We start from the raw sequence: 17,157 nt of genomic DNA, 5'->3' as shown, positions 1-17,157 counted from the left end.
ATACACGGAATCAAGTCAGGCAATTAAGCCTTTCGCAATCCAGGCCGTTATATACAGGAGACGCCTACGACAGGTACGAATCGCCTTTGGACTACTCATGGTGGTCATGTGGGAACAGACATCCGCCTAAAAAGAAACCGTGTGAGTGAGCAAGAGCCGCTATTTATTTTTTGGGGTTTGCGAAATGCTATACCAAAATTTTACAAATATTTGTGTCTTTTCATTGCCATGTTTTAACACTAGAGAAAAGTGTTTGCAATGTTTGCATTTCTGCGATAAGATAAGTCACGTGCATTTCCCGGGGGATTTTGCGAGCAGAGATCGCGAATGAACATTTTATCTGTCGTCATATACAATGGCCTTTTCTCTTTTGCTTCTGTAACTCTTGCCCGTCACATAGCTGTCCATATGCATAAGCTGCCCCGCCCCGCGTCTTCGATACGCAGAAAAGTCTCCTTTGACCTCGACAACTTAACCGACGATTCCGACATTGAAGACTATCGCGATCGCAACAAGCCAGACTGGACGATCCGAGGGGCCATCTCGGCACTACCTCCTCGCAAACGTCGAAACTATGGCGTACTTACGGTTCTCATTTTTGTTTTCCTCTACTGGGCATCCCACCGGCCACAGCCCCCGAAAGGGCTGTCCCCATATCTCAACTACGACGCAATTGATTGGTCGCGATATGCCTATACGCAATATGTCACCAGCGATGAATACCTGTGCAATTCGGTAATGGTTTTTGAAGCCCTGCATCGGCTAGGCAGTCGCGCCGATAAAATCTTGTTTTACCCCCAGGAGTGGGATACGGTTATCTCGGGCCCAAACGATCGCACCAGCCAACTACTCCTCGAGGCGCGTAATAAATACAACGTCCAACTTGAGCCGATTGAGGTTAATAGCCTTCAAGATATGCCAGGTATAGTCTTTCAAATGAGATGCGAAAGTATCCCTCTCTGACAGTATGGTTTAATAGGAGGTGTATCTACGTGGGACAGCAGTATCACGAAGCTCTGGGCGTTCCGAGAAACAACATACCGGCGAATTCTGCAGATCGACTCGGATGTCATGGTCCTACAAAATCTTGACGAGCTGTTTTTCTTGCCGTCCGCACCGGTTGCGATGCCGCGAGCATACTGGGATTATTCAAATGACCACAAGTTGACCTCTCTTCTCGTCCTTCTCGAGCCGTCTTATGTTGAATACAGGAGCATGATGGACCGGGTTGAAGCCGTCACTGCGGGTCAGCTCGGTAAAGAAGAATACGATGGGCATCCTCTGTACGACATGGAGTTGCTCAACGACCGATACGCAGGTTCTGCGCTTGTGCTTCCACATCGACAATATGGGCTCGTCACGGGGGAGTTTAGGAGAAAGGACCACCGAGACTTTTTGGGGAATGACCACGAAACATGGAATCCGGATACGGTGCTGAAACAGGCGAAGCTAGTGCACTTTTCCGACTGGCCATTGCCGAAACCGTGGGTGATGTGGCCGCAAAAGCTTCTGGCCGAGATCATCCCCCGGTGCGACAACAACCCAGGAACATCACAGGAAAGCGGCTGTCGTGACCGTGAGGTGTGGAAGCAGCTGTACGAGGACTTTCGTTTGAAGCGCAAGAATGTGTGTATGCTACTCAGCTATCCGGCTCCAGAGTGGCCTCCTAAGGAGAAGAACACGTCGAATCAGCCTCCAGCACCCAAGGATGACAAGCCTGTAGCGGAAAAGCCAGAGCAAGTTCAGGCGTCGGAATGATTAAGATGTCTTGTAAGATTATATAGCATTGGGCTGGTTGGAGTTTGGGGCTTTTGTATAGATTAAGGATATTTTAGCGCATCTATGGCATTTTAAAGTTGTTTCAAGTCTGCGATGGATGACGTCACTCGCGTGGTGCAGCCGAAGTTTATTTTAAAGGACGACAAGTGGCTGTATTCCGTCGTCTTCATGCAAATGTATTCTTTTAAAACGACCCAAGAATAAACCAATTTGCCCTGCACACCAAACGGTCGTTTAGCGTTTCGGAGAATTTTCAGTGGCGATCTTTGTCACTCACTGGGTGACTCCACTCAGATCCAGATGTCAACAAGACAGACATAAAAGACAATGTTAGTTGCATCTGGTTTTGCACATGTGAATACATGGAATTAAACTATAGTATTCTATAAGTTTACTCTTATACGACCATATCAAGAAATGTTATTCGGGTGTATTTAGACATATAGACATGGAACTGCAGCGGTTCCCCACATCCAAACGTCATGGGCCGATCCGATCGATTGCATGGCGTGCGTGGCTTGCACTTGACAAGTGACGTCAATTGGGACATGAATACTTGGAATATTTATTATTTACATAAATCCCAATGTTCTCTATTCTTTGCTGTGTTTGATTATCCAACGTTAATTGCCTCCTCTTTCAAACTTTCCTCTCGACTTCATCTTCACACAGTTGACGGCTATACAATTGAACTGGCAACAAAGAAGCACACCAAAATCATCAATATGGCACCCATACACGAGCGCATCAAGGACGACCTCATTCTCAAAGAGCGCCAGCTCTGGACTGCTCTGACCTCGGCCGACCCGGCGCATGCAGTCAACAAACTGTGCGGTCCATCCGCCAACTTCGTCTTCCCCAATCAAGACATTGTTGCCCTAAGCCCGGAGGAGGATGAACACGCCGATAAGCAAAATGAAAAGAAACTGGGACGAATTCTTGCACCGCCCTTTCACCGCTTCGACGATTTTTCATTGACGGAGGTTCGACCGCTGGTTATTGATTTGATGGCCGGGACCTTAACGTACCGCGTGAGTGCGTATAGAGATCAGACGGTTTATAATGCCACTGGCAGTACGACTTGGGCACAGGGAAGTGATGGCGAGTGGAAGATTGTCGTGCACCAGGAGACGTTGGTTTAATTTGCTTGATAGTTTCAGGTCATGTGATCCTTTTTGCATCATTATTCTTCTCAGAACCTTTATCATCTATAATGCTATAATTGCTCGATTTTGGTTTATCCTTCTCATACTAGACGCCATCACTTCCTCCATTTAACATACCATGGCGCTTCTCAAATTGGAGGGTCTTGTGAAGACGATAGCAATGTAGAACAATAAATACCTAAACAATTCAAAAATATTGAAGCTCAAAATTTCAAAGACATGGACCTCAAGACAATAGCTCTCCAGGCGGACGAGCCAAGCCTAAATTATTTTCCACAGGCTGAATTGCACGTCCCTGTTGACCTAAAAGCCCCGCGACCAGCTCTCGATACGCGTTCATCTCAACGAGTTTGAATCTCTGAATCTTACCACTCGGGGTACGTGGGATTTCTTCCACAAAAACAATCCCGCCCGTGATAGACTTGTAGCTGACAAGCTGGCTGCGGGCAAACTGATAGACATTTTCAGCACTGAGATTCTCGATACCACCAGCCGCGGTCTTTCGCCGTACAACAAACGCACGAACAAGCTCGTCTTCGACTTGGCCGCCGTTTTTCAGGTCTCTGCGCTTGACGCCTATGACAGCCACGTCGGCGATGTACGGGTGTTTAAGGAGTACACTCTCGATTTCGGCAGGTGAAACTTGCCAGCTAGTGACATAGTTAGCATAATTATAGCACATAAAGTTAAAATTTATTTCAACCTACCCCCGAACTTTGATTAGTTCTTTGACGCGACCGAGGAGGTAGTAATCCCCTCCTCGTACGGATACAATATCCCCGGTCCGGAACCACCCCTCTTCTTCCTTAGCCTCGGCGATCCCCTTGTATCCAGTCAATAGCCCAGGTCCGCGAACGTACAATTCACCCGGAGTGCTGTCCGTTGTGACTCTGTGCCCGTTTCCATCCAATAGTTTCACTTCATAGTTTGACATAAGTTGGCCAATGCTGGCCGGATTATCGCGTTTACCGTATCTCGTTTGAAACGCAATGCCGGCCTCAGTCATCCCCCAGATCTGCGATACCTGTCCATGCTCTTGAAGTTTTCCCTGAAAGCTTGCTGCGGAGTCTGCGTCTAGTGAAGCACCAGCTGTGCCGACGTAATGTAATGAACGGAGGAACTCTGCAATTTCGAAACCCGAAAATTTGTTCAGTGACTGGACCATAGCAGGAACCATGTATGTCTCGGTGATTTTGTATATATAGATCGTGTGGAGAAACTGTGCAATGTCGAATTTAGGCAAGATATAACATGTTTCACCGTAGCGGGCAGGGAATAGATGTGTAAACAATGCGCCAAACAGATGAAACATGGGGATCGAGATCAGCCGAGTTGTGTCATAAGGAGTCTCGTAGTAGATACTCAAATGTTGCATGATGATTGCGTGATGGGAAAGGATTGCTCCTTTAGGCAGCCCACCAGTGCCGCTTGTAGTGAACATAGCCGCGGGCGTGTTAATGGCGCGCTCCTTGTCATCAAATCGGATCCAGTCTTCTTCGCCATGGCTTACGAGACTTGAGAAGTTTATAACCGCTTGCTCTGTATCTGGCCTATAGCTCTGACTGTTTGCTTGGCTCTCGGTGGGTGGCTGCGGAGCCAAGAAGGACGACAGACGCGAGATGGCATATTCATCCAAGACACAGATACGATTCAAAGGAATTCCTTTAGCCTCGGCAATCCCTTTCAGCATTTCCAAGTTCTTTTCGGTCGTGATAATCAGCTTAGGATTGGCGAGATCTAGAAAGTGATCTAGCTCTGCATATTGGCTAGATGGGTTGATTCCCATATAGACTCCGCCTGCACCAATGATACTATAGAACAAGGCAGAATAGAGGACCTAATTTGTTAGATCGGGGTAGAGCACCAAAGAAAGAGATAACTTACGTTATTTGGTAGGTTAACCAAAACACAGTCCCCGTCTCCAACGTCTGCAACATGTCTGAGGCCCGAAATCAAAGAACGCACCAACAGCCGCAGCTGGCGAGAGTTAATCGCCCAGCTCGGATTCTCGGCATCAACGTATAGCGGCCGCTGCCTGTCGTAATTCACTGGTCGGTCGTCGAGAGCGAACGAAACCAAGTCCGTGTAAACCGGACGACTGAAGGTTGGAGCCTCGTTAAGGTGAGAGAATATCCCGCCCATTGTGTGTGTTTTGTATATGTATCTACAAAATAATGACCGTGAACCACTTGAAAATACCGCGGAAATGCGTTGCCTTGACGTGTATTTATCAGGTGGCTGGTTTCTAAAACCGTGTCGGCATTGCCCTGATTTTAAAAGGCGAAAAGTTTTCCTAATCGTCAGCACTAGCCAGCAAATACAAATTCAGGCGAGCTGAAACTAGGAATTAAATGGTCTGTTAGTTGACGTATGTCAACCGAGTAATGTGGGCTTCGGGCTAGAGTACATTACATACATTGGTACGAATGGACAATCCTTGCATACTTGCCACGCAGCTGAAAAGCGAAGATGTGATTTGATGGACGCAAAATGCAGAACGCAAGCAGTCGAGGACGGTTCAACTGGTTTCATGCCGTGAAATGTTACCCACGCTAAACATGGTTGTTTTCAATGCATCCCATTCCGGAAGCCCCATCGGGGTCCACCACACCCTCAATAATTATTGACGTGACCCACTTCACCAGGCCCAAGGATGCTGCTTCACTGGTTATGGGGAGCGCATTGGGCCTCGCAGTGGCAGCAAAGCGATGCTCGTAGGATCGGGTCTATCGGGTCCAGGGAATCAGGGCTTGGGCTGTCAGCTGTCTTGCCCGGCTGCCGCAGCGGGACTTGCCTATTCGGGAAGACCCGCTTCATCCACTCTCATCGATCGGCTATCTTGCTCCACTGCGTAAATATTTCCGCACAGGGTCTAGAAAACTCATCTAGATATGGACAGGCTGGATAATAAGCATACCGTCAGGATGATCCTTTCTACTAGGGGCTCGCCGGGCTGGGTCTTTAGTATAACCACGGCCTTTTGTATATTTAACGCCCTTGTCTTCCCACTGCATCTTACTACACAACTTTTCTAGCTCGATCTTCAGTGATGCTATTCCGAGCTTGTCGGTTATCGACTAAAGAATCTTGGAGGAAATCTGGCCTAAGAGGGTCACGACATACAAGACTCTCTCATCTGTTCGGTGCACAAGGATGTCTGGCTGTATGGGCCATGTCCGAGAACAAAAGCCTACCTTCAATGAGGCCAATAATGATATGCGAATTGACACAGAATCCCAACAGAAACCTCGTCGGCTACGCAGTAGTTATCATTTCCTCCGATACACCGCTCTCAATGTTTACCGACGACTTTTCTCCATTGTTTTTGTCGCCAATTTAGCCGTATTCATTGCAATTATGATCATGGACCGGTCTGTCCTGGCTTTTGTCAATGCAACAGCAGCCAATTTGACTGCCTGTGGTCTGGCCCGCCAACCTCTCGTGGTGAACTCGATCTACCGAGTGGTTTGCTCTGTGCCTCGATCTGCTCCGCTATGGATTCGTCGGGTAGCCGCAAAGGCCTTCCATTTCGGTGGCGTGCATAGCGGCTGCGGCGTTGCATCACTCCTCTGGTACATCGGACTGGTTGTCTTGGTTTCTCTCCAGTACTGGGTCCCAGTCGAGAAAACAGGAGAGGCACTAGTCACACTGCCAACCGCAGTAGTGGTGCTAGCCTATATCATCCTAATACTTTTGTTGTCGATTGTCGTGGTTGCATACCCAGTTTTTCGATTCCACCATCACGACTATTTTGAGTTAACTCACCGCTTCTTGGGATGGACCGTGATTCTACTGTTCCTGGCTCTACTACTGGTGTTTTCCGACAACGCGCGGCGCCTGTCCGGAAACCTAAGCCTCGGACAATATCTCGTTCGCCTCCCCGCCTTTTGGCTACTTTTTGTTGTTATCGCAGCCATCATTCACCCATACTTGCTACTCCGGAAAGTACGGGTTCGGCCTGAGTTGCTGTCAAACCACGCGATCAGGCTGCATATGGATCACACAACTACATCGTTTGGAAAAGGAATCCAGCTATCCAAGCATCCGCTGCGGGATTGGCATTCCTTTGCAACCTTCCCAGACAGCCCAGCGGGTGACTCATTTTCCAGTCTTGTGTCCAAGGCAGGTGACTGGACGTCAGACACCATTGTCAATCCGCCGACTCACTTGTGGAAGCGCGGGGTTCTGCTTCATGGCTTCGCGTACGTTATGGGCATGTTCAACCGCATCATTGTCGTTACGACGGGCTCCGGTATTGGACCTTGTCTCTCGTTCCTTGGCGATAGCAACCGGCCAGCCATGCGCGTCCTGTGGCAAACGAGATCCCCGTTCGAGACGTATGGACAGGGCATCATGGACTTGGTCAAAGAAATGGATCCCGATCCGCTAGTCATGGATACCAATAAAACAGGGCGCGTCGATATGGTCTCTGTCGTCGAGCAGCTCATGCATGAGTTCCGTGCCGAGGCCGTGTGCGTGATTAGCAATCCCAGGCTAACCAAGAAGCTGGTCTTTGAGCTCGAGACACGCGGTGTGGTGGCGATGGGACCCATTTTTGATTCGTAGTTGGAGTCTTATAGACATACATTAACTCGACGCTAGCTCATACTATTATAGCCTTATGCGATTTCGATTGGATCTACGCAAACACTTCCTATACGAGGATTAGACCGTGAGTAATAATGAACACATGCCTGCAACAAGCAAACACCCCCACCTGCCACTTTTCGGTGTGCATGGCGCTGACATATGCAAGCTCAATGGCCTTTTTACACATGGATACCACCAAGAGAAGCCTGTGATCGACGAACGTCCCCTCAATGATCCGCTCAAAGACGATCTTAGTCGCAACCGACCCATCGGACACTGGGTAAACCTGGCCATTATGTCCCCATAAACTATGCACAGTGCCACATCTGTGGTCACATTCATAACTGCGGCTCGATATACAGTCCCAAGATGACCCTAGATTCTAGACATAGCCATGTTAGTAAAGATGCGGGGACAGCTCCGGCCATTCTGGGAGGGTCCGTTCACCCCCTACAGAATACCGATATCTAACCGAACCAGACAATTCTTTTCGGTGAATATTATTCTCATTCCTTGTCCATCGTGAGATGAGATTATACACATCGAGTCACCGACGCAATAGACGGCACCGTCACACAACATTCCTCAGACTATTTCGACAGTGACTCGGGTTGCACACGCATAGTAGTCAGACTGGTTGTTGTTTAAATAACTATCCATTTATTCCTCCAATAGCAGGATTTTGAGCCGGTGAGAAAAAAAAAGTACGAGTAAACATGGGCCACCAAGCGAGCTGACATCCTGAAACTATGACGACGAATTCTAGTTCCGCGTCGAAGGCTGAGCAAACCCAATTTTCTGCACTCGCAGCAAGGAAGTTCCAATAATAATTCCAATGCATGATGCGAAATGAAAACAACAGGGAAAAAACTGGAGACAATTACAAAGGATCAGAACTAGTACTCCTCGATTCCGCGTGTGTTATTACGACATGTGCCAGTCCTTAGGCAGATTGATGCTTCGATTGGCGAGAGCATGTTGGTTCTAAAGACTAGCAGGGTTAGTTGCAGATGCCACCTAAATTAGCCTGTTGGCTGGCGCGTTTTCAGGGAGGGGCACCTGTCATCAAGCAAACTATTATCATACCCATGCTGTTTCGACTAGAGATCTAGGTGACAGGTGTTGGGTGGGGGTAGCGATCATATTCCCTCACCCTTTTTTCCCAATCTGTTGGGATTTTTCTAACATTACAGACTACAAGGGTATTAAGAATCTTCCAGGCTATCCATTGTGGGGGGGGAGCATGTTCGTGTGAGTTGGCTGGTTTCATGTCGTAATCCAAAATAGGCAATTCGAGCTATGTAATAACCGGTTTAGTGCGGCGTCGGTGCAATACTATTATGAAAATATACAATATAAGCTAGTTTGCAGGAAATAGTTAAATTAATCTTCCCGTTGCTTTTTCGCTCTGCATGACATTATGTAGGATCGCTACAGTCTTTCCCAAGTCAGACGTTAATCGGCTAGTCAGAAGATTGGTGATGGCTTTTTCTCTTCCTTTTTTTCCTTGCAATTGCCCTTCGTAAATTGGGCTAACATTGTAGCCTTCAGTGTTTACGAACATAATTTTCATATACATTAAATTACGTAAACTTCTCTCTCTTCTCACGAAAGTAAACGTTTAATGACTTGCATATCGATCTTTGTCATGCCTTAGCCGGCCCTTACACACATTCCGGCGCTGTTGTGTATATACTACATACATAGTTAGGCCACAAGGTCGACGAACATGATTATCTTCAAATATTTAATCCAGCAGACATGGTCTCTAGATAAAACATTGAAGTAATGCTGTGTGCATATTCTTGGTTTGACTGAAGTTTGTTCATTCCAAACGATATCAAACCATGTATCGATTGATATCCTACCACTGGCTTTCATTCAATTTCCACGTGGAAAATTCCAGACTTGCTGCAGCCATCTTTTTTTGAATAAGAAAAGAAACTCTATATCGGTTACCCAAGTGCTTCAATGCTGTGACACGAATTTTGCGTGCGGCGTGCCAACGGTTCTGTGTATGGTTCATGCACAACGCTCGATTTATCAATCTATGGTGTGACAAAAACGATTTTCATAGTCATACCTTGTCCAACTCCATGGAATGTCTAAGTTCGTACCTTGGACACACTCCGTACTGCCGAATATTTTATAGTGGGACCAAATCTAGATTCGATCGGAATGTGAGGGAATCCTCCTAGGAATGTCAACTCGATCCGATCCGGACGGGAACGATCGAACGCATAAAGTGGATCTCGGTATGATCCATTAATTTCATTTTTTTTTTTCAAATTTTGAGAAACGACAGGTAGTATTATCCGAAAAGGGATGGATGAATGCGGCACTGTTAAATGACATGATATAATTGCGGGAATGTGAATTTTTTTTATCCATGCTATTCACCAATCACTTAAACCATCTCCAAATTTCTCCATATGTTATTAGCTTTTACATAACAGATTATTAGTCATTGTTTTGTTAGGAAGTAGGTTAGATTATCTTTATTGTCCTTGCTATTACCACCAATGATATCCTAAGCTCTACTCTCTACTAGAGCCATGTCGTTGATGGACTAATTGATATAAAAATATTTACTTCCATGTTTAATTTTGAATGGTGTTAATATATAAAGCATCATCGCAAAATCGACATTGTTCTAACAGCAGGGTGTTAGTCAACTTGTAAATCAATTCCACTGCTTCACGGTATCAAAATCGTTTCACTTTGTCTAAAGTTCCTCAACCGGTTTCTTCATTATCCAGATAGCCAAATATTAGCTTAAAAAATGCTGTAATAGTGCCCAGCAAGCCTGCGAGCATGGAGTACATGGTGATCAGCCCTGGAGCATTAGCGAGTGGACTGAGAGCCCTATGTGGTAGATGTTGAGCGGTACTGGCGTATCCCATCGTCAACGAAAATAGCTTTCAACAATACTAATAGCCCGATAGTTACTTCTACACTATCAAGGCATTATTTTTTAACTATCTTCACTCATCTGAATCACGACCAACCAAAGCATCATATTGTATCGGACTCTAGTCTCCTACAGCCCCAGCAACACTTGAGGGATTTGAGTCATATACGAGACCGTAAACGCGTTAACGGTTAACAGTGTTAGAAGCCGTCAACTGGACACCGAAAATCTTTCCTAGGGCGCATATTGTGGATAGCTTTCTGATAAATACCAATTGCATAGAAAATAGATGTTTGACCTTGCAAATTTGATTAACGCTACGCTACTTAGATAAAACCAAAACTCCATCCCAGGTTGATCTCCGTGAATTCCCTGCAGACTCCTCACATTTCCATGCATAAATCGTTGCGTTTCATTTGGGTATATATACAAATACATGTGTTTCTGAAATCACGAAAACTGTTGAGTCCCAACAGGACGATCAAAATCAAAGTAAAACGTGCCTCCACTGGCTTCTGACTGTGGAGACATTGTCTTCCCGTTTTCTTTGGCTTCGTAGTCGTCATCGTCATCATCATTCTTCTTGGGAGAATTCACAGCCTCGATATGGCATTTATAGGTCGCGCTAGGTGGCTTTTGGCCACTATATCTGTTGCCAGACCACGGCCGCGGACGCGGAGGGTGTGCCTCGGGAACAAAGTAATGCGACTCCCAGGCTTTACCGATGGAGCTATACATTTCGTCGACTTGTTCGAGAGACAGGCCCTTGGTCTCGTAGACCAAAAGGTACGCCACTAAGCACGCTATCACACAGAACCCACCCCAGACATAAAAGACCTTGGCCTGCAAGTTCAAATTTCCCTGGCCAGGATCGATCATATATGGAATGGCGTACGACATGGCCCAATTGAAGAGCCAGTTGGATGCGGTGGAGATAGACATCGCTTTCGCACGCACTTTCAATGAGAAGATTTCACCAGGCACTACCCAGACGACGGGACCCCAGGAGCACGCAAAGAAGAATATATAGATGCAGTTAAATGCCAAAGACGCCTTGTCGGCAGCATCATGCCCAGCGGAGGTGGTGCCAATTGTAGCCACGATGAATTGGGAAACCGCCATGCCGATAGCGCCGAAGAATAGCAGTGGTCGCCGTCCCCATTTCTCGACCATCCACAGGCCCGGGATTGTCGAAACGACGTTCACGATGTTCGTTATAAGTGTTATGGTGAAAGCGTCATACATACCGTTGTTCTCGAAGAACGAAGTCGAGTAGTAAAAGATGAAATTGATCCCGGTAAGTTGCTGAAGGGACTGCAGCAGACAGCCTGTCAGAAGACGCTTTCCGAGATTGCCCCTAAAGCAGTCCAAATATGATGTACCTCCTAGGTTGAGTTCACGTTCATGATACTGGGCAATCTCGGCGATTTCAGCCAGGTGCGGGCTGTTGCGTGGCAGTTTCCGCAGTTTGGCTAGAGAACGAGAGGCCGCGTCGGGCCTGTTGCGTTTAATGAGATACCGAGGTGTTTCAGGCAAAAACAACATGCCGGAGATAAGAATCAGCGACCAGCCAATTTGAACGGAGAGAGGGATTCGGTATGCTCCTGAATCGCGGCGGTCTTTGGTTGCGTTGTCTACAATCGCTGAGACCAGAAGTCCCAAGGTGATGGAGAGTTGGTACGTCCCGACGACAAATCCACGGATCCATTTAGGGGCACTATGAGTTGGTTAGTCTTCTTGCTGTTACGGTAAAGGGAAGCGAGCAAACAACTAACATTTCCGACTGGTATAGGGGAATAAGTGTTGAAAGCATTCCCACTCCAAACCCAGCAATACCGCGACCCGCGACAAACAAAGGCATCGTCTCGGAAACGACCTGGAGAACGACACCGATGATGAAAAGAGTGCACGAGCAGATGAGTCCCCAGCGACGACCAATCTTATCGCCAGCTGGAGCAGCGACGAGAGAGCCGAAGAAGGTACCGGCAGAGAGGATGGAGACTACCAGGGCTTTTTCCCCGGCTGTTACGTCAGGTTTTCCGGTCGTTTCATTGGTGTATCCGGTAGAATATTTGTTTTTCCATTGCTGCATGGCAATAATGCCATTGATGTTGCCGGTATCATATCTGTTTCGGTCAGATCAGTCGTTCAAGAGACAGGTTGATCATCCATACCCGAAAAGAATGCCTCCCAGAGAGACAAAGATGCCAATTACAATGGCAGGAACAGCAGAGCCGGGCACGCCGGCTGGCTGGCGAAACGGTATCCTCTCAAGAATGGAGGTCCACTGCATCTTATTTCACATGGCTTGACCCGGCCAGGGAAATGGGGCGAGTGATGTTGTTCCAAGAAAGTGAGTGTAGGTCGGCGGCTAAGCAGCTCATAAGAAGAGCCGGCCGGCGGCAGGTGGATGTTTATAAACAGCTGCAGCTTGCCACTAGTGGGACGAACGCAGTCATCAACTGCCATACGAGACTAATCTTAGGTCCGAGTGTCAGAAGGAAGTATAAAGTTTTAATTCTTGGCCACTTGTCCCACGGTTTAACCCGACTTTTCACTCGAACCTAGCTCGTAGTAGTGGAGACCAAAATCAAATCGTCCACGAGGTGCGGGCATTATTGGACGGATTTAGAAACACGCGAGCGTCGGCATTTGCGTTGGGCGATGCAATAATGTCATTATTGCAGCCCCGGTCGGTTCGTTAGCGCGATCATCTGTTGTTTCGGCCACACCACTTGTTTCAATTTCCGGGGTATAGTCGGCGCTTTCCGTGCCTTGCATAATACTAGTTTCAAGGCTTTTTCCCGTCAGCAAAACTGAAATGGCCGCGCCTACAGAGCGACAGAGAAAGCCAGCACAAGGAACATTTGGCGGTGACGTCGTCTCAACCGGGTTGCCACCTGCTTCTTGGCCTGTATGTCGGGTCTCGGCAGTGTTGCGTGAAGGCGCCAAATCGACGGATCCCTGTATCCAGGGTTGCCTAGAGAGCGAAAATGTCACCTCAGGAGAAGGCGCTAACAAATAAATCCGACCCTTGTTGATTCTGGGAGGCGCCATTGGATGGCGGCGAGAAAAGTCGATGAACGGCGCCGGCCTGGCTCCTCCAACCATGTGAGAATCGTCAACGGCCTCGCTGACGGGCCATCTCTGCGGGGAAATTATTGTCGCGACAGAGCCCTGAAGCCGTAGCACTATATCGATTGACGGTGCACGATCAGTGGCGGGGGGTGGTGGCACTTGTTCCAAGTGCCAACGCGAGCGAGGACGCGCGAAGATCGTTTCCGTTCTCCGTCTGCCGTTGCGCAGCACAAGTGCGCGGCTACCCCGCTCTCACGTGCCCGCTGCCGAGAAGGCGCTTTGGCCCTCGCGTGACTCCCACAGTGTTCCTGGATATTATTATTCGCGTTTGGACTTTGACTTCAGCCTTCGCTTTTTGACTTTGCCTGCAATGTGATGTGATTCTTCCCGCGAAGCGAGATGCCAATTTCCCCTGAGAGCAATTCAACGGCCTAGGCCGGCTGAGAACACGAGGCGTCGCAGCATCACATCGCCCTGATTGGATCGCCCTTGTGTTAGACTCGTGCCCATGACTAAGGACCACGACTCGGGAGTAAGTCGTATCCGACAATCCACGACCAATCGAGTATAGCTAGAGACTGACCTATGAGACAGGCGAGGCTCAGGCAGCCCTGCGGCCCCTGCCCCAGTCACAGCGAATCTTGTTCGCGCTTTTTTGTGGGTTCTGTTGGTTCAAGTTGGGGACTCCACGATTTCCTCGGCCAGTTGGGAGTTGGGAGCCTGATGTTGGCCCTGGGGGGGCCTTGATGCTGATGGCCAAGGAACATCGGATGTAATGATCCCAGGCTTATCGGAGGATAACCCGCAAAAGTCTTAGCCTCCTTCAAGGCGCACTCCGTACCTTCGCTCAACGCGTGTGAAATTGAACAAACATCAACTTTTGAGTGGTGGAGAGGCCGATGAATCCCCTGCTTGCGCTCGGCATTGAGTAACAAAAATGTCGTAGTGCAATAATGGTTTACAGAGACATTAATATTTGACACACGTTTGACACATCCAGCATCTGCGAAGACGGGTTGGTTATTTTTATGCTGTTAGCCGGGCCTGCGAAAGCGATGCTGTCAAGTAGTTATGCAAGATAGCCATGCAACGCAGAAAAGCTCCCAGGGTTAGGCGCTTCGACTGGCCTTTTTTTTTGTCGCTTACCCCCGCCTCGACCTGACTCGATTCCTACCACCCTAAATTCTGCTTCGAGAAACGCCAAGGCTTCCATCGTGTTTTTGCTAAGAGGCTCACAACTACACAATTACGCGAAAGAACACGCGCAGAAGAGGCTCCTTGGTTGCAGCAGGGAGGCCAATTGTTTGCACTAATATTATTGTCTATCAGATAAGCTTTCTATGAGTGATCAATGCAGAGCAAAAGAACGCCGATGTCTCATAAACCAAATGCTTGCCGTTGGCGATCATCGGTACGTGGCAGATCAAGTTCATGATCATCGTCTGGAACACCGTCGGTCCATTATTCTCGACAAAGTTCTTAAAAGCTGTCTATTCTTTTTTTTTTCACCGCCACAATTCCATTGTTGACGGCGAAATAGTCATGTAACGGGCACATGACTTGTCGATCTGCTCCGTTTTTGACCCATTTAAGCGGGGAGTATCGCGAATCCGTGACATTTGAATTCGGTCCACGAAAAGATGGTGTAACCACAACGCTATGCACCTTATGTGATCGTGGACTAGCGTCTCCGCTCGCAAGCATCCTGCCGTCATTGAGTATCACTGTGTGAATACATGCAACAAGGAAAACCTGCTTTTGTATGTGCTACAACGGTCGATCCATGAGATGATAAAAGGTCTATAATCCGTACTTGTAAGCTGCCATGAGTTGTAGCGTCCTGCAGAAGCACCGAAGTAGGTAACCATGCTGGAATGGTTGTGTTGCAGTTAGCTAATGCGCATCATGAATCATAAACCACGACCGAGTCGAAAATATTTTTTCATTCATGTGTCTTTCAGATGTTGATTTGGTTCTTCGTGGCTTCATTTGTACTCCATGGAAAAAAATCACTATATATGAGACTTTAGTCATCACTCGAGCAATAAACATTGAGTTTGGCGAAATGCTTCTCCCATATCTAGCCCATCCGGCCGTCCGGGTGGTCTTGGTTCATTGCGAGCCAGAGCTTGCCCTTCGCGGTAATGACATCAAAAATCTCACCGGCAAGATATGTGAGATGGGAATCCAGCCTCGGATTTGATTGGCTCGGTATCGGACTGAAATAGACTCCCAGCCAAGAAAAGCACATTAACTAGTCGACTTGAATAGTTCGTTGGAAGAAAAATCTTTCGAATCCACATCGGCCATCAGTGGTTGACCGCGCAGCACCGATTTCCGAAGTCCTCCCATAGCTTCAAGACTATTGTACGCCTCTTTTTTTTTCTTTTTTTCTTTTTTTTTCTTCTTCTTCCCCACCCCCCTAAAGACAGAGTCTGAGGCGGAACTGGTTTCCATGATTTCTCCTTGAGGTCTGTCTGGCAACCGTATAGTCCTTCGAATCCCAGGCTGAACTGGGTATAGGTATACCAGTGCTAGGATCAAGCATAAGGCCCATTGCAAATGCTTAGGTTGTTGATCTTAGAAATGGGATTCAAGATATTAGCGTGCCAATCACCAAGAATATCTTGGGCATCAATGCCCTCGATACTAGTGGCTGTCTTTAGGCTTTCCTCAAACGAGCGATACTAGGATTCTTAAATTTGTACAAACTCTCCAAGATATGCTTGAACAAGTTTGCGGGTTCTCAAAAATAGTTTAGGGAGTTACTTTTTCAATGTTTGATGCAGGGCCGATAAGGGTTCTATGCCTCCAGGCGGCATCTCACGACCGAATCGTGCACCAATGCGTTGTGCAAGGTCCTGGGTGCATTTATTATGTTCTTGCAATGCTCTGTTTTATTTTTCATTGATGAACATCAATGAAATTATCGGATCCAAAACTTTGATTCGAAAATCTCCAACCTAAAAAATCCAGCCAGTTACCAGGGGTCCAAAAATTGCTGGGCAGTGGCGGCACCACCTACATGAGGATTGAATTCTCTCTGGACGTCTTGGTCGACACATTTGTCGATATTACACCATTATTACACCATTTAGTATGAATTAGGTCGGCTCTAAACGGCAGCCTATCACCAGGTTCGAGAAAAGAATGTACCAATTTTTTCGAAAGCTTTCACATGCAGCATCACACCGATCTCCGTGGTATATTTTTGGAAGTCACCTAGCATTGACAACATTTGAACTTGGACTCAAGCGTAGTTATGTTCAAAGTTTTTTTATTTATTTTATTTTTTCAACTCTCCGGATAGATGGTGTAAATATTCTATAGTTAGGGACTAATTTTGGACTGGTCTCTGGTATAGATTGATCTATCCGACCGTTGAAGATTTTGAAATCCCAGCTCGAATGCCAGATTCTTTCTCCACCGGATCGAGCATCCTGGCGACCACATGCACTCTCCGTTTCATGTCTGCTATTCTCTTAGGCATTTCCGTTAAATTCCTCTGTGTCTCAATAAAGGCTGCGCTATCCGGATGTAACTGCAGTGTGCATTTTGCGAGAGGGAAATACAATAGTCGATAAGCCGCTGCATAGGTCTCTCAAGTAAAATTTTCAGCCCAGGTACCCTTGC

The 17,157-nt window shown here is 47.3% G+C and overlaps 6 protein-coding genes across 6 annotated transcripts; 3 read left to right on the top strand and 3 right to left on the bottom strand.

Annotated features, from left to right (window-relative positions):
* Window positions 1–408: 408 nt before the first annotated feature.
* TRUGW13939_04312 (uncharacterized protein) lies at window positions 409–1,758 on the top strand (the record flags this gene model as incomplete). The annotated part of the gene is made up of 2 exons (XM_035487489.1): window positions 409–922; window positions 980–1,758. 2 exons carry the CDS (start codon window positions 409–411, stop codon window positions 1,756–1,758), a joined length of 1,293 nt encoding a protein of 430 aa, XP_035343382.1.
* Window positions 1,759–2,504: 746 nt separating this feature from the next.
* Window positions 2,505–2,921, top strand: TRUGW13939_04311 (uncharacterized protein; the record flags this gene model as incomplete). Its single annotated transcript, XM_035487488.1, has 1 exon — window positions 2,505–2,921. One exon carries the CDS (start codon window positions 2,505–2,507, stop codon window positions 2,919–2,921), a length of 417 nt encoding a protein of 138 aa, XP_035343381.1.
* Window positions 2,922–3,171: 250 nt separating this feature from the next.
* TRUGW13939_04310 (uncharacterized protein) lies at window positions 3,172–5,087 on the bottom strand (the record flags this gene model as incomplete). Its single annotated transcript, XM_035487487.1, has 3 exons — window positions 3,172–3,595; window positions 3,653–4,782; window positions 4,830–5,087. The coding sequence occupies 3 exons, from the start codon at window positions 5,085–5,087 to the stop codon at window positions 3,172–3,174; spliced, it is 1,812 nt and encodes a 603-aa protein (XP_035343380.1).
* A 1,011-nt stretch (window positions 5,088–6,098) lies between these two features.
* On the top strand, window positions 6,099–7,511 carry TRUGW13939_04309 (uncharacterized protein; the record flags this gene model as incomplete). The annotated part of the gene is made up of 1 exon (XM_035487486.1): window positions 6,099–7,511. The coding sequence occupies one exon, from the start codon at window positions 6,099–6,101 to the stop codon at window positions 7,509–7,511; it is 1,413 nt and encodes a 470-aa protein (XP_035343379.1).
* Window positions 7,512–10,896: 3,385 nt separating this feature from the next.
* On the bottom strand, window positions 10,897–12,739 carry TRUGW13939_04308 (uncharacterized protein; the record flags this gene model as incomplete). Its single annotated transcript, XM_035487485.1, has 3 exons — window positions 10,897–12,163; window positions 12,222–12,572; window positions 12,621–12,739. The coding sequence occupies 3 exons, from the start codon at window positions 12,737–12,739 to the stop codon at window positions 10,897–10,899; spliced, it is 1,737 nt and encodes a 578-aa protein (XP_035343378.1).
* Window positions 12,740–13,074: 335 nt separating this feature from the next.
* On the bottom strand, window positions 13,075–13,503 carry TRUGW13939_04307 (uncharacterized protein; the record flags this gene model as incomplete). Its single annotated transcript, XM_035487484.1, has 1 exon — window positions 13,075–13,503. The coding sequence occupies one exon, from the start codon at window positions 13,501–13,503 to the stop codon at window positions 13,075–13,077; it is 429 nt and encodes a 142-aa protein (XP_035343377.1).
* Window positions 13,504–17,157: the final 3,654 nt, after the last annotated feature.

This window comes from Talaromyces rugulosus, chromosome II, assembly GCF_013368755.1.
Source record: "Talaromyces rugulosus chromosome II, complete sequence".
Taxonomy (NCBI): domain Eukaryota; kingdom Fungi; phylum Ascomycota; class Eurotiomycetes; order Eurotiales; family Trichocomaceae; genus Talaromyces; species Talaromyces rugulosus.
This window is presented reverse-complemented; position numbering and strand designations above follow the sequence as displayed.